At 38.8% G+C, this 26674-nt stretch overlaps 1 protein-coding gene across 13 annotated transcripts in view; it reads left to right on the forward strand.

The window, feature by feature from the left end:
* The window catches only part of EZH2 (enhancer of zeste 2 polycomb repressive complex 2 subunit), a 77749-nt gene that overhangs the window by 15701 nt on the left and 35374 nt on the right, over positions 1 to 26674 (forward strand). For 6 of the 13 annotated variants that reach the window (XM_074378949.1, XM_039472928.2, XM_074378948.1 and 3 more), the window contains 2 exons: positions 18927 to 19050; positions 19620 to 19748. The exons of 1 other annotated variant lie outside the window; for it this stretch is intronic. In XM_074378949.1, coding sequence (XP_074235050.1) covers positions 18934 to 19050; positions 19620 to 19748 — 246 coding nt within the window. In that variant the 5' untranslated portion in view covers positions 18927 to 18933. Of the gene's footprint in view, positions 1 to 18926; positions 19051 to 19619; positions 19749 to 26674 lie in introns of those variants that run through there. 6 more of the 13 variants (XM_074378953.1, XM_074378951.1, XM_074378958.1 and 3 more) reach the window with 2 other exon arrangements.

The raw sequence follows: 26674 nt of genomic DNA on the forward strand, positions 1-26674 counted from the left end.
TCTCCCAAGTTATTTATCAGTTAGTTCATGAAACATCTAATGCTGATTATAAGCCTATTATCTTGTTTGCGTCTCTGCATTATGAGCACATTCACACCTAAAAGCTTTTGCTATAATGGACTATTACGTATCTGACTAAACTAGCTTTATAAACAATCAAATCTAAATTGGGAAGTCCAAATTTACTCAATTTTTCTTTTTCTTTTTCTTTTTCTTTTTTTTTTTTTTTGAGACAGAGTTTTGCTCTTGTTACCCAGGCTGGAGTGCAATGGCGTGATCTCGGCTCACCGCAACCTCCGCCTCCTGGGTTCAGGCAATTCTCCTGCCTCAGCCTCCTGAGTAGCTGGGATTACAGGCAAGTGCCACCATGCCCAGCTACTTTTTTTGTTTTTAGTAGAGATGGGGTTTCACCATGTTGACCAGGATGGTCTCGATCTCTCAACCTCGTGATCCACCCGCCTCGGCCTCCCAAAGTGCTGGGATTACAGGTGTGAGCCACCACGCCTGGCCAGAAAATACCAACTTTTAAATCTGTAGTACCAAAGAAAAAAGTCATGTTTTTCTACCCTAGAGTCTGTAGATTCTTAATGTCCAGCCAGTCATCCTAGTCCTATCATTTTCTTCTTTTCCCATGTGGAAGTGTAGGGTGATACAGTTTGGCTCTGTCCCCACCCAAATTACATGTCAAATTGTAATCCTCAAAGTTGGTGGAGGGGCCTGGTGGGAAGTGATTGAATCATGGAGGCAGACTTTTCCCTTGTTGTTTTCCTGAACAGTGAGTTCTCAGGCTTTTCATGCTTGTTTAAAAGTGTGAGAAGTACATTTAAAAATGCACCTCTCCCTTCGCTCTCTCTTCCTCCTGCACCAGCTATGTATAATGTACTGGCTTCCCCTTTGCCTTCCACCATGATTTTAAGTTTCCTCCCCCAGCCGTGCTTCCTGTACAGCCTGCTGAACTGTGAGCAAATTAAACCTCTTTATAAATTACCCAGCTTCAGCTCTTAAAATTAGTGCCAGAGAAGTGGTGCATTACTATAAAGATACCTGAAAATGTGGTTGCAACTTGAGGACAGAGTAATGGGGAGGGGTTGGAACCGTTTAGAGGGCTCAGAATAAGACAGGAAGATGAGGGAATGTTTGGAAGTCCCTAGAAACTTGTTGCATGGTTTTGACCAAAATGCTGATAGTGATATGGAAAGAGATGGCCAGGCTGATGAGGTCTCAGATGAGGAACTTATTGGGGAACTGGAGTAAAGGTCATTCTTGCTATGCATTAGCAAAGAGACTGGCAGCATTGTGCTCCTGCTCTAGGGATCTGCTGAACTTTGAACTTGCTGTTGAGGGTATCTGGTGGAACAGATTTCTAATAGCAGCCAAGTGGTCAAGATGTGGCCTGGCTGCTTCTAAAAGCCTATGCTTATTTGCATAAACAAATAAATGACCTGAAACTGGAACTTACATTTAAAAGGGAAGCAGAACATAAAAGTTCAGAAAATTTGCAGCCTGCCATGTGGTAGAAAAGAAAATCTCATTTTTAGGGGAGAAGAAGTTCAAGCTGGCTGCAGAAATTTACATAAGTAAAGAGGACTGATACATGGGGTAACATTTTTCCTCTCCTAAATACCTTGATATTAAACTGGAAATAGCAGAAAGGTAACTGTAGGCATTATGTAATGGGTTTCTCTGTGCTTGGTCATTTCTTTGTATCATTTCCATAGGTCAGTGAAAACTCAAAAAACCAGTTTCTCTGGGCTTTTGATAAGTAACGTTATAGTAATTGACAGATGATACTTCTGGTAAAACAAATTGCCTTCATGTGTTTTGTGCTGCTGTAACAGAATACCCAAGACTGGGTTGTTATTTATTTATTTATTTTTGAGATGGAGTTTTATTTTTTTTGCCTGGGCTGGACTGCAATGGCACAGTCTCAGCTACCTGCAGCCTCCACCTCCCAGGTTCAAGTGATTCTCTTACTTCAGCCTCCCAAGTAGCTGGGCTTAGAGGTGCCCACCACCATTCTGGGCTAATTTTATATTTTTAGTAGAGACATGGTTTCACCATGTTGGCCAAGCTGGTCTCAAACTCCTGACCTCAGGTTATCTGCCTACCTCCACTTCTCAAAGTGCAGGGATTACAGATGTGAGCCACTGCACCCAGCCAAGATTGGGTAATTTATAAAGAATTAGAAGTAGTCCAGGCATGGTGGCTCACACGTGTAATCTCAGCACTTTGGGAGGCTGAGGCAGGTGGATCACTTAAGGTCAGGAGTTCGAGACCAGCCTGGCCAACGTGGTGAAACCCCGTCTCTACCAAAAAATACAAAGATTAGTCGGGCGTGGTAATGTACACTTACAGTCCTAGCTACTTGGGAGGCTTAGGTGGGAGAATCGCTTGAACCTGAGAAGTTTAAGAACAAGGTGCCTGCTTACTGGGTCCTCATATGGCAGAAGATGAAAGGGCAAGTGGGGAACAACTTCCTCAGTCAAACTCTTGTATAAGGGTATTCACAAGGCAGGAACTGTCATGGTCTAATCATCATTGAAAGAAACCACCTATTAATACTGTTATATTGGCAACATCTGAATTTTTGAGGGACACCTTCAGACCATAGCACAATTATGGACAAATCTCATCAGTTGTTAAGGAGTTTGAAATTTTTTAGTACCCCAGCAGTGTGTTTATATTTGTGATAAATTTTAAGTATAGGAAAATCATGGAAAGACTTACTGCTCATAACTGCCCTACCTCCTTTATTTCCATCTTTCCCTAAACTACTACTATTCTTGGCAAGATCGTGAACTTTAGAGCCAACATAAGCCAGAGAAGTTTCTGAAGAGTCAGCTTCAGCAAGGGGTTCTGTTGGTCGCCATAGAGTAAAGAAGTGGCACTTGGCAGACATTGGTACTTGAATGAACTGGCCGTGGCATATACAGAACTCAAATATTGAAATTGCTAGGTAATGGTTATGTGGTTTAGGTTGCCTGGAAATTATGAGAGGTTCTGTAAATAGTTTGGGATTAGTAGTTTGAACCATGTAGTCCATTTTTTGATTCTATCTTCTGAATATAGAATGAATTGCATCTTATTTGGGGATTAGGATATAAGGTTATTGTACAAGGCAAAATAGCATGTAGGCAAAGTTACCTGTCCAGTTTGTGGGAAGATGCCTTACCACAAACCAGTATTTTCCTTTTAGGTTCAAGACCAGCCCATTTTTCCTTCAGGATGAGAACATCATTGCTCTTCTGTTGAGCAGAATTGTTGGTTTGTACATAGGGGCAGTCCTACTAGAATCAACTCCTGAGTGGCTGAATACCCTCAGTCTGAGAGACTTGCCCACCAGGTTATGGGAAGAGCAGATTCATGTTGCCTCTCATGCTCACTTAGGCATACAAATTGTCTGGTGGGTTAGAACTCTTGTATTTACCTAAATTGAGCTTTCTCTGAAATTTTGCTCAGTGTATGTTGAATTTGTGTAAGTTAAATTAGATGTTGGCTTACATGTGTATGAGATTTAAAATAGACTTCTTATCAAAAATAACATCTGGTATCAGATTGACTTACCCTTTCATTCTGTTTGCTTATATTCAGTGGAGTGTTGAAATAACAGGTATCTCAAGTCTTGTCTTCGAATTATAATGAATTTCATTCATAGCTTTAGTTTCTGGTACATTTTCCTTCCTTCCTTCCTTCTCTCCCTCCCTCCTTCCTTCCCCGCTCCCCCCTCTCGCCCGCCCCCGCTCCCTCCTGCCCAGACTAGAGTGCAGTGGTTCGATCTCTGCCTCCCAGGTTCAAGTGATTCTGCTGCCTCTGCCTCCCAAGTAGCTGGGGTTACAAGTGCCTGCCACCACGCCCAACTAATTTTAGTATAGACGAGATTTCGCCATGTTGGCCAGACTAATCTTGAGCTCCTGACCTCAGGTGATCCACCTGCCTCGGTAGGATTATAGGCATGAGCCATCTCACTCGGCCTCTAGTTCAAAAATTTTTTCTGTTTTCCTTCCAACAGTGTTTTAGTAAATTGAGTATATACTTAACAAAATAAGAAGATTTAACTTATAAAATTGATTTAGTGTAGTTTTCAAGAAAAATTTAAACCTTTTTTTTTTTTTTTTTTTTTTTTTGGAGACAGTCTCACTGGTTGCCCAGGCTGGTGTACAGTGGCACAGTCTTCGCTCACTGCAGCCTCTGCCTCCTGGGCTCAAGTGATTGATTCTCCTACCTCAGCCTTCAGAGTATCTAGGACTATAGGCACATGCCATCATGCCTGGCTAATTTGTTTTGTATTTTTAGTAGAGACAGGGTTTCACCATATTGCCCAGGCTGGTGTCGAACTCCTGGACTCAGGCCTTAGTCTCCCATAGTGCTGGGATTACAGGTGTGAGCCATGGCCCCCAGTTGAAAACCTTAACCTTTAGATGTCAGTTCAGTTAGTGAGTCTGTTTTCAATCTGTTGTTCAACCAAATTCTTTAAAACATTTAAAATAGTTCAGTTCTCCAGTTGGTTGAAATTTGTATGGCCATTTCTTTTCTAAGCAGTACTTTCAGATAAACACCAGAATGCTGGTCTATAGACTTCAGTTTGAAATTATTAGTACTGTCTTTCTGGAAGGAGGAAAATGATCTTATTGTTGTGGAAAATAAATTACTGCAGAATCTACTCACTTTTGCTGCAACAATCAAGTTAATGTTTTCTATCATTCAGCTAAGATTGCTAAATTAATATAACTTTCCTGTGCCTCTTAACTTTTTAGCACTGCAGAAACCAGGACTACAAATACGTTCTTTACTTTTTTCTGTTATTTTCCTTGATCATGAGTCACTGGCTTATTTTTCTCCTAGACTTCTTGCACGCAAATGCTGTTCATTATACTTTCTCATCTATGGTTGCACATACATGTAATTCACTGTAGTACAGGCACTAAAACCTGTTGTATTTTCTGCATTTGGATGGATCTCTCCTAGGGTTTAACACTTTTGGAATGCTCAATAAATTATTATTGACTGGTTGATAATACCTTTTTGTTCCTGCCTTTCCCAAGTCTTTCAACAGAAGTTTCTTCTAGCATTTTGCAGGTCAGTTGAGTGGAATATTTGAGTCTCCCACAGTAATGAGCTTGTGAGTTTTTGTCATTCTTTTTTTTTTTTTGAAAAGACAATAGAGGCATTTAAGGAAGCAAAAAGATCCCTGGATTTTATTTTATCTTTCTTTTCTTTTATTTTTTTTTTTTGAGACGGAGTTTCGCTCTTGTTGCCCAGGCTGGAGTGCAATGGCGCGATCTCGGCTCACCGCAACCTCCGCCTCCTGGGTTCAGGCAATTCTCCTGCCTCAGCCTCCTGAGTAGCTGGGATTACAGGCACACGCCACCATGCCCAGCTAATTTTTAGTATTTTTAGTAGAGACGGGGTTTCACCGTGTTGACCAGGATGGTCTCGATCTCTTGACCTCTTGATCCACCCGTCTCGGCCTCCCAAAGTGCTGGGATTACAGGCTTGAGCCACCGTGCCCGGCCTTATCTTTCTTTTATGGTGATGGGGTGAGGAGTGAATATATAGGGAGTTGGGACATAGATTGGGGTTGTTGTTTTAGGGTTGTAGGAGGGTTAGAGGGATGACTGTAACTATTGGTGATATCTTACAGTGGTGAAGGAGAAATGAAAACAGAAGCAACTTGTTTAAAACAAACTTTAGTAGGTATTAATCTCTTAATTTGGCACTGACATATGACAGAGTATCATTTAGATTCTGTAGTTTCACAGGTATAATAAAGTACCCTTCATTAAATTTTTTTTTTTTTTTTTTTTTGAGTTGGAGTCTTGCTCTGTCTCCCAGGCTGGAGTGGAGTGGGACGATCTTGGCTCACTGCAACCTCCGCCTCCTGGGTTCAAGTGATGCTCCTGTCTCAGCCTTCCAAGTAACTGGGGCTAAAAGCACCTGCCACCATGCCCGGTTAGTACAGATGGGGTTTCACCATATTGGCCAGGCTGGTCTCAAACTCCTGACCTTGTGATCTGCCTGCCTTGGCCTCCCAAAGCACTGGGATTACAGGTGTGAGCCACTGCACCCGGCCTAGATATTCTTGCAAATACTTTTACTTGCCTTATTTTTTATTTATTTATTTATTTTTGAGTCAGAGTCTTGCTCTGTTGCCAGGCGCCAGGCTGGATTGCAATGGTGCAACCTCGGCTCACTGCAGTCTCCGCCTCCTGGGTTCAAGCAATTTTCCTGCCTCAGCCTCCTGAGTAGCTGGGACTGCAGGCGCACGCCACCACACCCAGCTTATTTTTGTATTTTTTAGTAGAGATGGGGTTTTGCCATGTTGGACAGGATGGGTTACTTGCCTTTTTTTAGTTACAAAAGTAGTGCTTTCTAGGTTTCATTAAAAATTTTACAGATACATAATTTGAATACATTATATGTTATGGGTTCTCTGTGAAGCAAGAAAAGGCAGAGTATTATGACTTCTGATTCGTATGGCGTCTGGATATATTAAGTCAGCTGTTCTCAAAGTGTAGCCCTAGATCTCTGGAGATTTGTGGGGTCAAATACTACTTTTTCTTTTGAGATAGGGTCTCACTCAGTCACCCAGGCTGGAGTGCAGTGGCAACATCTTGGCTCACTGCAGCCTCAGCCTCTTAGGTTCAAGTGATTCTTGTGTTTCAACCTCTTAGAAACTATTTTCACAATAATACTGAGATGTTCCTTACGTTTTTTTTTTTTTTAAACTGTGTTGGACATTTGTATGCATGGTGCAAAAGCAATGAGTGAAAACTGTTGGCACCTTAGCACTTGCATATAAAAAAACCAGTTTTGTTTGAGAATGTCCTGGATGAAGTACTAAAAATGGTTAATTTTATTAAATTTTGATCCTTGCATACACACAATTGTAACATGTGCAACAGGATCGGAATGTGTGTAAAGTGCTTCTGCTGCATATTGAGGTGTATTGGGTTTTGAGGAAAAGCACTTAGGTGATTTAAGTTGTGAGCTGCACTAACCACTTTTTTTAATGGAAATTCCATTTTTATTTAAGAGGGGCTGACAAACCATGATTATTCAGACTTACGTATTTGGCAGACACTTTCAAATCAATGAAGTGAGACTGTCACTTCAAGGAAAATAACTGACCATATTTGTTGGCAAAGAGAACATTTGGGCTTTCAAGCAAAAATTAAAATTTTTGGAAAACTCTTGTCTGTTACTGTGAGCATGACAGCTTCGCAGTACTTGAAGACTTTCTGATGAGATTAATGGGTTTAACAAACATGTTTTTTTGAAATATGCTAACTTCCGGAAAATCTGCACAACTCAGTGGACCAGTACTTTTTAGATGAGGAATGATGATTTATAACATCATGCATGGGTTAAAGATTCATTTAAAGTGAGTAGGCTAATGAATGTTAATGTGGCAGAGTAGGATAAGTTCACTAATAAAATTTCAGATTCCATGTTGCATCTAATCTTTTAAGAAATAACCACCGCTAACTGAAGTTTGTGGTGGTTATTTTGAGGGAAACCACCTATGAGATTTAATTGTAAGCTCAACTAGCCACTTTTCACTAGAACAGTTTTGGTGTAATATCAAAGCACGAGATCCACAGTGACCTCAGAAGGCTATTCAAACACTCTCCGTCTTCTAAGCAGCTAAGTTTGAGATTGGATTTTCTTCGTATACTTGAACCAAAACAACATATTGGAACAGATTGAATGCAGAAACAGTTATGAGAATCTGTCTCCTATTACACAGATTTTTTTTTTTTTTTTTTTTTTTTGAGACGGAGTTTCGCTCTTGTTACCCAGGCTGGAGTGCAATGGCGCGATCTCGGCTCACTGCAACCTCCGCCTCCTGGGTTCAGGCAATTCTCCTGCCTCAGCCTCCTGAGTAGCTGGGATTACAGGCACGAGCCACCATGCCCAGCTAATTTTTTGTGTTTTTAGTAGAGACGGGGTTTCACCATGTTGACCAGGCTGGTCTCGATCTCTCGACCTCGTGATCCACCCGCCTCGGCCTCCCAAAGTGCTGGGATTACAGGCTTGAGCCACCACACCCGGCTTATTACACAGATATTAAAGAAATTGGCAAAAGTGTAAAACGACACAATTTACAAATTAAAACAATTTAAAAAAAAAAAATAAAAAAAGGCTCTGTTGCTCAGGCTGGCCTCAAACTCCTGGACTCAAGTGATCCTCCTGCCTCGGCCTTCCAAAGTGCTAGGATTACAGGCATGAGCAACCATGCTTGCCCTCGATCACTAATTTTTTTTAAAGACAAATAGTTCATTTTTAAAAGTGTTATTTATATTAGTAGGTACAGTTGGTCCTCCATATTTGCAGGTTTAGCTTCTGCAGATTCAACAACTGCAGATCAAAAAATACTTGTGAAAAAAAGCCAATAAAATAACAGAACAGGCTGTGTGCTGTGTGTGACTCATGCTTGTAATCCTAGCACTTCGGGAGGCTGAGGTGGGTGGGTCATTTGAGGTCAGGAGTTCGAGACCAGCCTCGCCAACATGATGAAACCCTGTATCTAATAAAAATACAAAAATTAGCTGGGCATGGTGGCACACGTGCCTGTAATCCTGGCTACTCGGGAGGTGGAGGTTGCAGTGAGCTAAGTCTCCAAAAAAAAAAAAAACCGAAAAAACCCAATGAAGATACAAATAATACAGTATAACAATGATTTACATTGTATTAGGTGATCGTAAGTAACCTACATCTAGATGATTTAAAGTATAAGGGAGAATGTGCATAGGTTATATGCAAATACTATGCCATTTTATATAAGCGAGGAACATCTGTGGATTTTGGTATCCAGGATGTTCCTGGAACCAGTCCCCCTAGACTCCCATGGATACTGAGGGCTTGCTATTACAATTTTTAATAAAAATAAAAAATAGGCCAGGTGTGGTGGCTCATACCTGGAATCCTAGCACTTTGTGAGGCCACGGCAGGCTGATTGTTTGAGCCCAGGAATTCAGGACCAGCTTGGGCAACATGGTGAAACCCTGTCTCTGCTAAAATTAGAAAAAATTAGCCAGATGTGGTAGTGTGCACCTGTGGTCTCTGCTGCGTGGGAAGTTGAGGTAGGAGGATCACCTAAGCCTGGGAGGGTAAGGCGCACCACTGCACTTCATACTGGACCTTGTATCAAAAACAACCACTACCACCAGTAAATTGTAAAAATCTGTTAGTTTTTCATTTCTGTTATGTTAAATGTTAATAGTTATAACACATATAAACTAAACAGGTTATGAGAGCAAAATACTGAAGAATGGTGTTAATGGTGTTCTTTCTTTGAACTGCCGTTTTTGTTTTTCTATGCTAGCTAATTACTGTGTGAATGAATAATTAACCTCAATGAAGTTCTGTATTCTCTGTTGTAGCAGTGGCTCATTTAGGGCTCAATTATCTTTTGATCTGTTCTTCCTTCTCATATGATTGCATCTGGATTTTTAATTTTGGAGTTAATTTTAAATTTTAAAATTAAAAATCTTTTGCTTTCTATGCCCACTGCTGTCAACCCAGTCAGGGCCCTTATCACTTTATTCTTGAATTACTTCAATACTCCTTTTCTTCCCCGCCCCTCATGTGGCATTTTTCAAACTTGAGTGTTGATTGGAATCCCACGGTTAACTCGACTTTAATTTTATTAATATGATTTCATATAAGTTCTTTATGATAAAACCAAAGCACATTTATAAATTAAATATAGACCATCAAATTAGCTGCATATATTTAAGGATTCGATTTTGTTAGACCAAATAGTCACTGTTAGAGCTTATAGAATGACGTAGCCTCAGGATAAGCTTTTATAATAAATCAGTTTTTTAAAATTTGGCTTGGTAATACTAATACAGAGAATGGCTATTCGCATAAATAGGTTTTATAAAATGATGTCAACTTTTAGTCTTTGTTCAGGATAATGAGACCTATCAGTTAACCAGAACAGGGCCAGCAAGCAATTCTTCAATGCTAGTTTTAACGCCTGACCAAAATTCTGTAAAGCTGTATTGATCACTGAGGTGTTGTGGATTTACTGAAATCTGCATTAAGTGGATATTTAATCTAATTATTTCTGGAATCTTTACTAGAAACAGTGTTACTGCCTAATTTGCTCCTGGCTTTGCTGTTGGTGAGTTGCTGTTGGTTGGTAGGATCTCGGCTTTGTCACACAGCTGGGGCTCTGAGTGCTTCAGCTCACGTTTCTTTGTTTGCCACCCTTGTTTTAACTCACTTACCTACTTGTTTCTTCTCCAGTAGCACTGAACATCATCTTACACGCTAAACATTTTACTTGTTTGTTTTTTTGTTGTTGTTTGAGCAGAGTCTTGCTCTATTGCCCAGGCTGGTGCAGTGGCACATTCTTGGCTCACTGTAACCTCTACCTCCCGGGCTCAAGTGATTTTCATGCCTCCTTCTCCTGAGTAGTCGGAGGTGCACTACAGGTGCGCGATACCACTCCTGGCTAATTTTTTATTTTTAGTAGAGACGGGGTTTCACCATATTGGCCAGGCTGATATCTAGCTCCTGACGTCAGGTGATCTTCCCCCCTCAGACTCCCAAAGTGCTGGGATCACAGGCGTGAGCTACTCCATCTAGTACTTTGTTTTTGACTGTTTGTATCCAACTAGATTTTAAGCTGTATAAAGTCACAGATTTTTGTCTGTTATGTTAATTGCTAAGTTTTTAGTTTCTGTTGTAGTGCCTGGCTTGTATTAGATGCTCAATAAATATTGTTGACTTAATGAATGTGTATTAACCCTTCTCCTTTTCTTTATTCAACTGCAAACTCAAATGCTCTTTTCTGAGTTGTGTGTTCCCACTGTGGGCAAAGACCACTGTTTTTCTGTTCATCTTAAATGCAACTAAACTGGCCTTGAATTGTATAGAATACTTTTGATTTGTGGTTTGATCAATACATGTTCAATCAGTGGCACAATTACTTTCCTTGATTCAGATTGTGTAGAAGCCTAAAAGTATTATCTCTTCAAGTAGATATGTCATCATATAGGCTTCTGTGGAGATCTTATTTTTTTTCCTTTTAAATTGTTCATTTAACATTTTCTGTTTTAAAATAGTGGAATTATCAGGCTGGGGACTATAGTGAGACACTTTCTCTACAAAAAATAAAAAAAAAATTAGCTGGGTGTGGTGGACTGTACCTCCTACTCAAGGCTGAGGCAGGATTGCTTGAGCCCGGGAACTTGAGGCTTCAGTGAGTTGTGATTGTATCACTGCACTCCAGCCTGGAAGACAGAGTGAGACCTTGTCCCCCTTGCCCCCAAAATTTAAAAAGTAGAATTATATTTGAGAGTTTTTGCCTCAAATTCCTTAGAAGTTAAGATTTGTAAACGTATGGAAGGCCAAGGTGGGATTATCATTTGGGCCCAGATGTTTCAGGCTGCAGTGAGCTACGGTCAGGGCACTGAACTCCAGCCTGGGCAACAGAGTGAGACCTTGCCTTTAATAACAACAAAAAAATTAAGTATAAGCTCTTTTAATTGCTACCTGCCTTGTTTTTTTTAACCGCATATGTTTTTAAATAATTCTAATCGTCTGTTCATATTTTTTGTTCTTCCTGTTTAACATTTTATGTAACATTTTTAGATTTTTAAATTTGTTTCTCTTACCACTTTTAAAATTGAATGTCATTTTAAAAAATGAATGCCTTTACATTGGGTTGTTATGTAACCAAGTTCACTTTAAAGAATAACTTTATTGGCCAGGTACAGTGGCTCACGCCTGTAATCGAGCACTTTGGGAGGCCAAGGTGGATGGATTACGAGGTCAAGAGATTGAGACCATCCTGGCTAACATGGTGAAACCCTGTCTCTCTACTAAAATACAAAAAAATTAGCCAGGCATGGTGCCATGTGCCTGTAGTCCCAGCTACTTGTCTCGGGAGGCTGAGGCAGGAGAATCACTTGAACCCGGGAGGCAGAGGTTGCAGTGAGCTGAGATTGTGCCACTGAATTCCAGTATGGGAAACAGAGTGGGACTCCATCTCAAAATAAAATAAAACCCAACAACTTTATTTTGAATTTATTTATTTATTTATTTATTTATTTATTTCAGAGTCTACAAAGTGAGACTCCCTCTCTGAAAACAACAACAACAACAAAACCCCTTTATTTTGGAATTTATTTATTTATGAATGGCAGAGTCTTCCTCTGTCACTCAGGCTGGAGTGCAGAGGTGCCATCTTGGCTCATTGCATCCTCTGTCTCCCGGGTTCAAGTGATTCTCCTGTCTTGGCCTCCCAAGTAGCTGGGATTACAGGTGCCTGCCATCACGCCCAGCTAATTTTTGTATTTTTTGTAGAGACTGAGTTTCACCATGTTGGTCATGCTGCTCTTGAACTCCTGACTTCAAGTGATCCACCGGCTTTGGCCTTCCAAAGTTCTGGGATTATAAGTGTGAGCCACTAGGCCTGGGCTATTTTGGAATAATTTTAGATTTGTATAGCGATAGTACGTTTGTCAAAACTAAGAAATCACTATCATTATATTGCCATTAACTAAACTCAAGACTTTATTTGGATTTTGCCGGTTATTTCACTAGTGTCCTTCTTTGGTTGTGTGGTTGGTTTCAGAATCCAATCCAGGGTACCACAGTTCATTTAGTTGTCATGTCTCCTAGGTTTTTCTGACCTGTGGTGGTTCTCAGCCTTTCCTTATTTTTCATGATCTCTTAAATGTTTAAAAGTGTGTCGGTCAGATGTTTTGTAAGAATGTCCTGTGATTTTGGCTTATTGGATGTTTTCTTATGATTATACTGAAGTTATGGGTTGAGGTTTGGGGGAAGGATACTACAGAGGGGAAATCCCTATCTCATTTCCTCACATCATGGAGTATGTAATGACAGTAGGACTTACCATTGCTGATGTTCATGGTTATGGTTTTTTCACAGAAACATTACTGTTTCCCTTTCTAAACTCTTCTTTGTAAGTGAATCACTGAGTCTAGCTCATACTTGGGGAAGGAAATTGAATTCTACCTCCTAGAATGGGGGTATACACTTATATATCATTTGGAATTCTTGTCAGGAAGAGTTCCTTCTCCCTTGTTTGTTTATTTAATCACTTATTTATATCATAGTCTCATGAATAATTATTTTATTCTGTTATAATACTGTTATGATTAATCTGCTGTTCAAATTATTTCAGCTTTGGCCACTGGGAGTTTCTTCTGTTTGGTTCCTGTATTTGATCTATCTCTGTCTTGAGCATCTCCCTTCTGCTGCTGGCTTGCCTTGTATTTTGCCTGTCCCAGCCTTAGAATCAGCTGTTTCTCCAGACTCTGCATCCTTGTATTTATTGGAGGGTGGTATTTAGAAACAAGTCTTGGGTGCTGGGTATGCTTATTGCTCCTGGGGTATGACTGCTTTCAGGCCCTCTGTTGTACAGGCCCTGGAAATGCACATATGTCAGGTAACCTACACGTACCTACATATCTGTGTTTCTGTATCTGTCTGTATATATTTAAAAATAAATATAAGTTCATATTGATATACCTGATTAATTCATCACCACCTCTTGCTTGTTTGTAACTTCTTTCTGTGACATTGAGAAACCTGGCTTACATTATCTACACTTTGTTTACTTGTTTGTTTAACCCTAGTGTACATGTGGAGTATTTTCAGAATTATAGACTGGTACCCTTATGAGAAACAAATTTACCAGCTAGGGTACAGTGTTTACATACTGTTCTTTTGGTATTTAGCCTTCCTGTATCTAGTTACAACAGATTGTTCAAAGTTCTATAGGTTAGCTTCCCCTGACCTCCTGCCCCTTCCATGAGATTATCTCATAAAATTAAAATACTCTTAGACTTGCTGTATAGGTTGCATTCTATGCTGAGATCCCCTGACATCTTTTTTTGTTTTTATTTTTATTCAATTTATCATTTAAAAAAAAGTCTTCACCTTGAGTTGTTGTTTAACTTAACTTTGTAACATAAATGTTGTAATTTCTGATATCAGTTATCTGCCATTTATATAGTCCAGGCATCCCCAGACTTTTTACACAGGGGGCCAGTTCACTGTCCCTCAGACCGTTGGAGGGCCGCCACATACTGTGCTCCTCTCTCACTGACCACCAATGAAAGAGGTGCCCCTTTCTGAAGTGCGGCGGGGGTTGGGGGGGGGTTGCAGATAAATGGCCTCAGGAGGCTGCAGTTTGGGGACGCCTGATGTAGTCAATAGCCAATACCTTAGTAGTGCTGATACAGTGCTTACCCTCTGCCAGGCACTGTCTATGCACTGTACATAGGTTTACTTCTCATAATGACTTTGTGAGGTAAACACTCTTCAATTAGCCTTTTTTCATGAGGAGAGTGAGGCACAAAGATGTTCAGTAACTTGGGCAAGTTCACACACAGCCACTAAGTGGGAGAACTCTGATGTGAACCCAGGTAATGAGCTTTGTAGTCCAAGCTCTTGCTTTTTAAGACTGTGTGTAGGACTTAGAATCCATAGGACTAAATGTTCCCTTGTTAGTTTAGTTTATTATTTGAATTTGGTTTGAAGTGGAGAGTGCTGCTACCCCAATTCTTTACCCCATGTCCGTAACAGGCATTATGAATCCTGATAGCACTTTTCTGCTGAGCTAGGACATGGCCTGGCCTAAGGCCACGTCTAAGTTCTCTTTATATACTGCTTTTCTTGACCTTACCTATAAAATCTCACTTACCATTACTTTAAATTTCAGCATGTTGAAACAATGGATTGTAACTTTAAAACAAATGAAATTGTCAAGTGAGACTAACAGCTGCCTTCAAAGCATTTAAACATACAAACAGGCACTATTGAAGACTGGAGAGTTTTCAAAATGGCAATTTTTTGGCAGTCTTGCTGTGAAGTAAATGTTTTTTAAAGGGAAGGACATCGAAAATATTGTAATTACATTACTTACATCTTGTTGGGTTTGTGTTTGACTTTACTTGGCCTGGTATTCAGTTAAGAGTCAAAGTTGATGCTATTAATTTAGTTGAGAAGGATACATAGTACATGTAGTTTATCCTTTTCTTTAGGCAAATGGAAATAGAAACATTTATTTGGACAGACCAAGTAGGTAGTTATTCTCTTGATTTAGCAAATCTTTAGGAATAACTTTTAAAGAAGTATTAAGGGCTCTGACAATACCTATGGGACTTTTTTCTTTTTTCAAATTACTCAGTTTTTGGCAGCTGGGTAAAAAGGGGCAGGAATGTCTGATTTAGGTTAAGTCCTTTCACAAGTAGAGTAGGGATGTACCTGGTAGAGAACAGTGTGGATTTCACTTTCTGAGGTTTTAGTTACTCAGTCAAACCATAGTCCGAAAATGTTAAATATTCTGAGAGAGAGAAGACTATAGCTGCATAACTTGTTAAAATATATTGTTGTAATTGTTCATTTTACCATTAGTTATTGCTGTTAATCTCTTACTGAACCTTATTTATGAATTAAACTTCATGCATGTGTATTGATAGGAAAAAACATGGTTTGTGTAGAGTTCAGTACTATCTGCAGCTTTAGGCATCCACTGTGGGGAGGCGGTCTTGGGAGATACGGGGGAACTGCTGTACAATTACCAGGCACATGCAGGCTCTGGGATTTTACAAATGCGTAAAAGTGGTTCTTGCTATTTAAGCACTTACAGTGGGAGTAGAGTAGAGTGAAAAACATGGAAATGTGATTTTAATATGTTGTAAATGCTTTGATGGTGGGAGTTTTGTGTAAAACATCCTTTTAATTGGTACCTTAAATTTTAATTTTTTTTTTTCATGGATCTGCTTTGGTCCTACACTTTCAAAGAACTATCTGGACACTGTAGATCTGTCATGATATACTTTATTAGTTATGTTATTAATGGTAGAACAGCACGGAAAGTCTTACAGAATATTAGACAGGGATAGCTGTAGTACCAAAACATAAAATGCCAACTAATGTTTTCACCAAGACATAAAATATACATCTTAAAAAATGAATTGTAACAACACCCATATTATACATCAGTGAAAATTTGTACAGGGGTGCTACCTCCAAGGAGAATGTTTGTCTAGGCAGCAGATGGACTGGAGGTGATTAGTCTATGAGCTAATTAGGCTACAGATCTTTCCTTTTTATTTGATTCCTTTTCCTTCTAGTTCCTAGGCCTTTGAAGTGCCAAGTTGTCTTAAGTAATTTGTATAGAATTAGTTAAGTTCATCTGTTAACCGACTAGCAGATAGGAAGAAAATTGTTGTCATGAAATTATTTTTAAAAAATAATGCTCCAGTTTCTTCCCATCTTTGATGTCTTTTGGTCCCACCACACTGCCTTCCTAACACCATTTTCTGCTTTACCTCAACGCCGGGGTTATCTTGAGTTTAGTCTTCTCAATCTGAGTGACTGTCAGCTTTACTCCACTTGAGCAACTTGCAGGCAAGGCCACACTTGGAACCTTTTCACTTGGAATAGTTCTGTCTTGGTGATTTCATCAGCCTTCTTTATATGAAGTTCTCACTCAAATTCCTGCCCATTCTTATCTCTTCACTCCCTTTAGATTCTCAGTCTTTTTAATTTGTGACTTTCACTCTCCAGGTCCATCCTTGTTAAATGTCTACCAGCCAGACTTAGTTGCCCCGGTCTAGCTTTCTCTTGCCCAGACTTAAGATTTCTTTAGGTTCTTCCTTTGCCTTTTGAAATTCAGCTCAACTTTTAAGGTTGAGTTCACTTGTCACCTTTCTTGCCATCCTTCTGCAGTTCCTAATATTCTATTCTTTCCCCGAAAGTGCTTTTGTATAAACAGCCTTCTGTATCTGTGAATTCCAAATCCACGCATTCCAAATTCATGGGTTCAACCAACTGCAGATAAAAAATATTCAGAAAAAAGTGAAGGATGGTTGCCTCTGTACTGAACATGTCTATACTTTTTTCCTTGTCATTTTTTCTTAACAATACAATATAACAACTATTTACACAGTATTTACATTGTATTAGGGATTATAAGTAATCTAGAGATGATTTAAAGTATATAGGAATTTCTCACATCCCAGGAAGCCAAATTTAAAAAAAAAGTATATGGGAAGCTATGCATAGGTGATATGCAAATATTATACCACTTTATATCAGGGACTTGAGCATCCATGGATTTTGGTATCTGAGGGGTGTCCTGGAACCAATTCCACAAGGATGCTGAAGTAGGACTGTCTATCTCATACTATATTTTCCCCCCTTTCTTAGGTAGAATATCAGAGGCAAGGATTTAATCATATTACTATATTCATTTTATTCAAGTTCGTATACTTTGGCTGGGTCATAATATTTATGACGTGCTTGAGAAAATGAATTTCTTTGCCCCTTTGTTTCGGCTCTGAGTAAACAGCCATCTGCTTTCTCTGTAACCTGTTGGTGGTTGAGTATTTCTGTAGAAAGTTACCCACTGACCTCAGAACTCTTCTAAATCTTCTCCTTAGGCAGTTTTCTCTGTGCATGAGGTTTTATGTAAACAAATAGATGAAGCCTGCCCTACTCATTTATTTGTTCAAGCCAGAAAGTCACCTTTTTCTTCATTTTCCATATTTAAATCATCATTTGGTGAAAGTTCTGGCCTAAATAACTCTTTATTCATGTGCTTTTCCCTGTCATCGCCAGTATGGCGTAGAAGCCTCTGTCACCACCCCTTGTGTGGATGTTGTGCTGCAGCAGCATCTTAATCTAGTTGCAGTTACTCTTTTACTCCTTCACTTAAAACAGTAAAAGTGGCTTCCCATTGTTCTTAAGAAAAAGCACAGATTGTTAGTTTGGTCTGCAAAGCTTTGCACACCCTGACAGAGAATGTCCTCCTAATAATTTGAAGATACAGTATGATTTTAATACTGTAGAAGAAAATGTTCTAGGAAAAGACACTTGTTTAGACTTAAGGTGAGGTCTCTGTAGTATGAATTAGACATCTGGTGAACTATAAGCTGTCCCTGCATTTAAACGTAATTGGTTCTTAGAGCCTGCAACTAAAGATAAGGCAGAAGAATTTACTTTGCATTTCCTGCATTCCTCTTTTCACTTGATAACGAAACTCCTCATGTTAGTAAAGGTGGCACAAGAGGCAAAAATACAGACTTTATCACAGTGTTTAAGGAGAGGTGCATGGTTCAGTGTGTGAGGAGAGAGTACCTTTGTACATTTATTACATGTTGAACTCTTTGTAAATTTTACTTCTTGGATTGATCTTTTTCAGTTATTCCATTATGCCTTCTGTAACAGCTAATTTAATGATGAAAAACTTAGAGTATGTCTTTATATTTTCTTCCCTTCACTAATGTGGATCTCATAGAGTTAAAAACTAGGTTATGGCCGGGTGCGGTGGCTCAAGCCTGTAATCCCAGCACTTTGGAAGGCCGAGATGGGTGGATCACAAGATCAAGAGATCGAGACCAACCTGGTCAACGTGGTGAAACCCCGTCTCTACTAAAAATACAAAAAATTAGCTGGGCCTGGTGGCACGTGCCTGTAATCCCAGCTACTCAGGAGGCTGAGGCAGGAGAATTGCCTGAACCGAGGAGGCGGAGGTTGCGGTGAGCCGAGATCGCGCCATTGCACTCCAGCCTGGGTAATGAGAGTGAAACTCCGTCTCAAAAAAAAAAAAAAAAAAAAAAAATAACTAGGTTATGGTATAGTATACTGAATTCCTGTAATGGGATCATGTTTCTGTAATATGGCTGCAATTTAGTGTAGAATTTTTGTAAATAAAAGTATATTTTAAAAATATATTAAATAAAAACTCAAACTTTCAATGAAATGTTTTAAGGATTTAACCATACAGGAAAAATGAGCCCCTTTCTGTAAATACCAACAGTGTAATATGTGTCATTTCTTCACTGATTGTTAGTTTGCTGCGGATTAAAACACAGGTGATCATATTCAGGCTGGTTAGATTAGTGATTTTAATATGAAACCATTGCTTTTAGAATAATCATGGGCCAGACTGGGAAGAAATCTGAGAAGGGACCAGTTTGTTGGCGGAAGCGTGTAAAATCAGAGTACATGCGACTGAGACAGCTCAAGAGGTTCAGACGAGCTGATGAAGTAAAGGTATACTTTTATGTTTTGTGAAAATGAATATACAATTAAGGATAGGTTCATTTTTTCCCCCTAAGTTCAATAAGTTTTTATTTGAAATAATGTATTTCTAGCCAACTTTATATTTACAGTAAGATAAGTGAATACTTGGAAGCTTAGGTTCTTGATCTGTCTTAACGTTACAATATGCACATTAATCAGTTGTTGTTTAGTATACTTTTACTTGCATGTGCAGACCTAAATATAAAGGGATGTATTTCATGGTTTTATATTTTTAAAGTCGTTGTGATTAAAAAAATACACACACACACACACACACACACACACACACACACACACACACAGTCAACAAAGAAAGGATGGAAATGATTTCCTGTTCCTTAACCACTTGCAATAAAATAACAGATGTGGTGTTTTTGTATCATTTGAATGTGGAAAACTATTGTGTAAAATCCACATGCACCTGAGAAAATGTTCTTGATGTTGAGAAAACACTAGATTTTTAACCTGCTTTAGAGGTGTTACACATTTTCTAACAATGAACAATTTTTCCTCTCCTCTCCTTCATTTTTTTTTTAAAGAGTATGTTTAGTTCCAATCGTCAGAAAATTTTGGAAAGAACGGAAATCTTAAACCAAGAATGGAAACAGCGAAGGATACAGCCTGTGCACATCCTGACTTCTGTGAGCTCATTGCGCGGGACTAGGGAGGTTGGTTAACATAACATGTTGTAGTAATTATCATCACCTTTTGGTTTTTGCTATTGGAACATTTGTTTGGTTATTGGGAGGAAATCATTGACCTCAGGGTGTACATTTTTTTAATTGCTATTTCTTTTTACTGTGCAACTGTTAATGGCTGCTATAGATCCCACTACTAGCTATTCCTAAACCAGAGTTCTAATTGTTTGGAATATACTTTGAACTAGGTAGATGCCAGATTTTGTAAGACTGTTAATATTAAAAAAAACTTTTACATCAAATACTCTTTAATGTTCTCATCAGATCACTATTTGGAGCAAGGTTTTCTGACTCACTGTGGTAATGCCAATTTGAATTAGCCATGTGGTAAGAAATGTTTTCATATTCATGGACCAGAAAGCTTTTTATTATATATGTTGTTCAAAGGTAAGCCTCTCTATAAGAATTTAAAATTTTCTTGTTGAGAGATTAGAATTTCTATTTCTATAGTATTTTCTGAACAAGGTAGCTCAATTACTTTAAGAGTTTCCTATTTTCAAAGAAAGGCAGTAAGTCTATGGTAGAATCTATAATTAAATATCCCATTAAAACATGCTTGCAGCAAGGTAAGAAGAAAATGGCAAAGCCTAAATAGCTTAGGCATTTTTGTTTTAAGTGCCTGTGTTGTATAGAAAGATACAGCATAGGATATTTAAAGGGAGTTGAAGCAAAAGGGGAGAGAGTGATTTGGAATTAAAATTACACTGTGTAGTAGATTGTTTATCTGAATGTCTAAATATGAGACACCTAAACAATGGAATTTGTTTTAAAGTAATTTTTCAATGAGTGGTCATTTTGAATATAACATTATTGTAACAAGCAACAATTTGCTATTCTATGAGACCTTTTGGAAATAATGTGACATACCGGCTTCAAAGACTTGTCAGTGATATCCCAGTAGCAACAGCCATAATCCCAATGATGATTTCAGTGATATTCTGGTGGTCCAGATTGTGATATATGGAATGATTCTTAGTCATTTATGCATTTTGTTAGGTGACACCTCTGTAAAGCTCTGACTTATAATTGTATAAATATTATACACTGACCCTTTCCTCCTCATCTGGTATAGGCCAGAGCCTAGATGTTACAGGCCAGTGGCTTAGGGGAAAGGGATTTTCTTCTATGCCCATCAGAATGTTCTTCTTTTTTTGAGACGGAGTTTCGCTCTTGGTACCCAGGCTGGAATGCAGTAGGCGTGATCTCGGCTCACTGCAGCCTCCGCCTCCTGGGTTCAGGTAATTCTCCTGCCTCAGCCTCCTGAGTAGCTGGGATTACAAGCACACGCCACCATGCCCAGCTAAGTTTTTTTTTGTATTTTTAGTAGAGACGGGGTTTCACCATGTTGACCAGGATGGTCTCCATCTCTTGACCTCGTGATCCACCCGCCTCGGCCTCCCAAAGTGCTGGGATGACAGGCTTGAGCCACCGCGCCCCGGCCCAGAATGTTCTTAAAGGAAATAAGGATGGTGCTTTTAATTGTCTTGAAAGTTTTATCTGGTGACCTTTTAGAAATGCTGAAGTGAAGGAAAAACCACATTTTCTCCCTGGAGGAATAAATCTTAGAAATTTGGAGAAATTAGGTAGATTTATGTTGAATACTTATTTTTGCCACCATTATGAATCTCAAAATGCTTCTGAAAGCCTAACTTAGGCTTATAGTAAGAGTTAACAGCAATAATGAATTATGTCACTGTGCTAGGTACTTTGTACACATTACCTCATTGAATTTTCATGGTAAGGAAGGAATATTATACCCTTTAAAAAAAAAAATCCAGGCAAGGAAACTGAGCCTTAGAAGAGTTAAGTCAGTTTGCCCTCTCTAATGATCTGATGTGGGCCCAAAGGAATGCACTTTGCTCAGACACATGAAGGATTAGTGAAGTACATTATTTACATTCAACTTGAATTGCATGTATAATATTTGGCATTAAATTTAAGACGTTTGTTCAAGTGGATGTTTACTAATTGAAATTTTCTTTTAATTTTGTAAAATGGAGACATGTCATTGAATATAATGATACCTAATTTTTTTGAGTTTATGTGAAATGTGAGACGAAATCACCATTTTAGTAAAACAAAATTATTTTCTAAACTTAGTACTTCCGCATTATCCTCCCCACCCCACCCCCACACAGATAGAGAATAAACATTTTCACCAAATATTGGAGGGAAAGGAGGAAAATAATCCCCAGCCTTAGGAATCCAGTTTTTGTTGTATAGAACTCTGACCTTAAGGTCATTAGTGTTTTTTGGCGCCAAGTGTTGGTAGCTGATCCTGCTTCAAATTATTCATCTTTTATTCCCCTTTCCCTCTTGGCAAACCATCATCCAAAGTTTTACATAGTTTGTGATAAGCTTCTTGGTGTTATCACAATAAATCATAGTTTTAGGGCTGAAAAGGACCTTAGTGGTCTCATGGTCCAACTTCCTGACTTTTCAGATGAGAATATATCCCTGTTTATTTCTTTCTTTGGTTTAAGCATTTTCATCTCCATATTAATTTCTTTTATATGCTTGAAAGACTCTAGTCTGAAGTAGGTCAGGCAGGAGGAGAAAATAAAAGTGAGTCTTGTTTGGCAAAGACTTTCCTAGTGGTAGGCTTGGCAGAATTTCACACTGCAGTATTGATTCAGACATGTAAAGTCTATAGCATTCAACATTTAAAGTACCATTATAGCATTGTTTTAATTAACTGCTTGCTTTTTTATAAGCTAATTGTATGTAAGTGCTGGTGTCTTCCATTTAAATCCTCTGTAGCATGACAAATCACTGACAATTTTTAGTTCTTTTGTCAGGTGTTAAACTTACACTCCTGTTTGTAGTTGTAGACATGGATATACTCGGTTTGAAAATGACTGATTTCTCCAAGTTATTTTGGTAAAGAATGACAAAACGTTTACTGTCTGATCTAATGAACTGAGTGCTTTAGATGCTGATGTGAGGTCAGAGAGCTCTGCATTTGAGCACAGAGACCACATCTCTAGTATGTTGTTTTCTTACTGTGTGTGGTTTTGTTTTGTTTCGTTTTTGTGACAGGGTCTTACTCTGTTGCCTAGGCTGGAGTGCGGTGGTACAATCACTGCTCTCTGCAGCCTTGACCTCCCGGGCTCAGGCAATCCTCCCACCTCAGCCTCCTGGGTAGCTGGGACTACAGTCACACGCCACCACAACAGGCTAGTTTTTTGTATTTTTTTGTAGAGATGGGGTCTCGCCATGTTGCCCAGGCTGGTCTCAAACTCTTGGGCACAACCAATCCACCTACTTTGGCCTCCCAAAGTGCTGAGATTATAGATGTGAGCCACCGTACCCGTCCGTTAATGTGTTTTTAAGATAGTTTGGGGTAACACTTTTTGTTATTGAGATTACAGAACCTAAGCAGTATTGTTCATAGAATTTTAATACTGAATGTGTTGACGTTTTTTATTTATTTAGAGACGGAGTTTTGCTCTTTCGCCTAGGCTAGAGTGCATTGGCGTGATCTCAGCTCACTGGAATCTCCGCTTTCCAGTTTCAAGCGATTCTCTTGCCTCACCCTCCTGAGTAGCTGGGATTACAGGCATCCGCCACCACGCCCGGCTAATTTTTGTATTTTTAGTAGAGATGGGGTTTCACCATGTTGGCCAGGCTGGTCTCGAACTCCTGACCTCCTGATCCTCCCACCTCAGCCTCCCAAAGTGCTGGGATTACAGGCGTGAGCCACTTTACCCAGCCCCAGAATGTGTTTATTGTAAAAAAATTACTTCTGACTTCTTGAAGACAGTGACTATATATGTTTTACATTTATTTCTTTTATTTTTTTATTTTTTTTATTTTTGAGACGGAGTTTCGCTCTTGTTACCCAGGCTGGAGTGCAATGGCGCGATCTCGGCTCACTGCAACCTCTGCCTCCTGGGTTCAGGCAATTCTCCTGTCTCAGCCTCCTGAGTAGCTGGGATTACAGGCACGCACCACCATGCCCAGCTAACATTTTGTATTTTTAGTAGAGACGGGGTGAACATGGTGAACATGTTGACCAGGATGGTCTCCATCTCTTGACCTCGTGATCCACCCGCCTCGGCCTCCCAAAGTGCTGGGATTACAGGCTTGAGCCACCGTGCCCGGCTCTTTTATTCTTAAGTTAGTCTTTTAAAGAAGCAGCCAGCTTCAAAATGTCATTAATCAATACATATAGGTTGAGGGATGTACATTTTATTTCGATAATATGTTGCTGTTCATCAGTAAATTGTTTCTAGGTGAATTTGATCACTTTGTCTTGTCAGCTAGTAAAACTATGTTCTGTAGGTCTTCATATCAGTAGTTTTTCAGTTTGTCTCTTTTTCGAATTTTAACAAAGAAACTGGTTTAAGAGAGAAAAAGTTACTTTTGAGATTCTCATTAATGTATTGCTTTTTCGTACATCTGCCCATTTCTTGCTGATAATCACAAGACGTTTCTTTTTTTTTTTTTTTTTTTTTTTTTGAGACAGTCTTGCTCTGTTGCTCAGGCTGGAATGGTGCAGTGGCGCAATCTTGGCTCACTGCTGCAACCTCCACCTCCTGGGTTCAAGCAATTCTCTGCCTGGCTAATTTTTGTATTTTTAGTAGAGACCAGGTTTTACCATCTTGGCCAGGCTGGTCTTGAACTCCTGACCTCATGATTGACCCACCTTGGCCTCCCGAAGTGCTGGGATTACAGGTGTTAGCCACCACACTAGGTCCCAATCACAAGACATTTCTCCTTCCTTTCTATACGTGTTAATGACTGAAAGAGAGGTTTGCTTAGATAATGCCTGTCTTCTGGGCAAATGGTTTGATTAGTAATTTAATCCATCCTGCCAATATGTGTTTCTAGATTTCCAGGAGAATATAATGTTCCTGTAAGAGTTCTGTGTCTTTGTTTAATGAAAAGAGATAATTGGTATATATTTATTCTTGGGGTTTCAGAGTGTCTAAAATAGATGCAGCATCAGAAGGGCATCATAGTCCTCATATGAAGAATTTTAAAACTTTTGAATTTTTAAATATTTACAGATTTGCTCTTCGTAGTAATATTTGAAATGATTGTAAGTTCATTGCTTAGCATTTGATATTAGCAGATTTTTTTTTTTTTTTTTTTGGGAGAAGCTTCTGTCAAAATATTGTGTAAATCCTTTTGTATGTTGGCATTTTGTTGAAGGAGAAGGAAAATACCTGGTTTTCATGTAAACACTTGATTGCATTTTTTATTGACTTAGTAATGAAGTTCCCTCAGTTAATTGTAATTGAAAATTTAGTTGCTGTTTACAAAGAAAAAATTATATCCTAGTGTATTTCATGTATAATTTAGTGTACTTTCCTCAGATACATTCTTTGAGCATAGTAAGATGGTTTCTTTATACATTTCAGGGTTGTAGGACTTATAAGTTTAGATTCTCATGAGTCTTTTGAGCAGATACGGCAGAAAGCTGGTCATTTTTCTCATGTCTTTGAATTAAGTGAATGGCTCTCCAAGTTTCTGTCTTAACTCTTAGTCTGAACATACACACTCATTCTTATTGCCTCAAGGTAGTGATCTCTGAGTTGCTTTCTGTGGTTCCTTGCCTCTCTTTAACTCTTTTGTTATTTACTTGGAAAGTTGAGTCTTAGGTTAACTGTTGGTCCTTTCCACCTGTGTAACTTTTAAATCTATGCAGTCTTTACTTTATTTCTGGCTTTATTTAGGCTGAAATAGATGTAACAGTTCTTAGATGATCATATGAGAGTTTTTTTCCCCCCCTTTATGCTCCCCCCCCATTTTATGCTTTTTCTAAAGGGTTAGATAAAAAAAAAGAAAAGTCATTTGTGATATTTGAGTTTATAGTGTTGTCATATGTTAAATATATATAATTTATTTTATATTTTAAATTTGATTATCTTCAGCTTAAAGTGAATTTTAAAAAGTCATATTTAGGCAACTAATAAAACTACTAGCAGAAGTTGCTTTTTGTTTGTTGTTTTCCTCCTGGAATATTGTGTATATAGTTTGTGTTTTATAAATTATTGTTGTTACAAAGATCATGTATCTTTCCCAAATGCAAAACCAAATTCTGATAACTATTTAAAAATAAAACAACAAATCCAAATGAACAAAAATGGTTGTTTAATCCGGAACGTTAGGAATTGTTTTATCCTCTGAAGAAACAAGAAAATTGCATTAGACGCAGGACTTTTGTCATAATTTAGCTTTATAATATGAATTGATTTAAATTTACTCCTTAGGATTCTGTCTTACCTTCTCTTAGTACATTTTATAAAAGAATATCACTTACGTAACATTTTGGGAAGGTTGGGCAGATTTCACAAGCTACCTTGACAAGGCAGTTTTATACTAGCTAATGTGACTACCTGTTGGGTTAATGAAACTAGTTTAAAAGTTTTATCTTTTTCTCTCCACTGAACAGGTTATTGTAAAATGATTATTATAAAAATTTATATAACACAGCAGTAGATAAAACAGAAAGCAAAAGTCCCTGGAAAAGTCCCTGTAGTCCAACTGCTCTGGCTTTTTATTCTTTCAGATTTCATTTTCTATATATACTAGCAGGTTTTTTTTTTTTTTTTTTTTTTTGAGACGGAGTTTCACTCTTGTTACCTAGGCTGGAGTGCAATGGCACAATCTTGGCTCACCACAACCTCCGCCTCCTGGGTTCAAGCAATTCTCCTGCCTCAACCTCCTGAGTAGCTGGGATTGCAGGCACGCGCCACCATGGCCAGCTGATTTTTTTTGTATTTTTAGTAGAGACGGGGTTTCACCATGTTGACCAGGATGGTCTCCATCTCTTGACCTCGTGATCCACCCGCCTCGGCCTCCCAAAGTGCTGGGATTACAGGCTTGAGCCACCGCACCCGGCAGGTTGTTAATATGTATTTTATTTTTCGAAATTACTGGCCTGGCCG

This window comes from Saimiri boliviensis, chromosome 10 (genome assembly GCF_048565385.1).
Source record: "Saimiri boliviensis isolate mSaiBol1 chromosome 10, mSaiBol1.pri, whole genome shotgun sequence".
Taxonomy (NCBI): Eukaryota; Metazoa; Chordata; class Mammalia; order Primates; family Cebidae; genus Saimiri; species Saimiri boliviensis.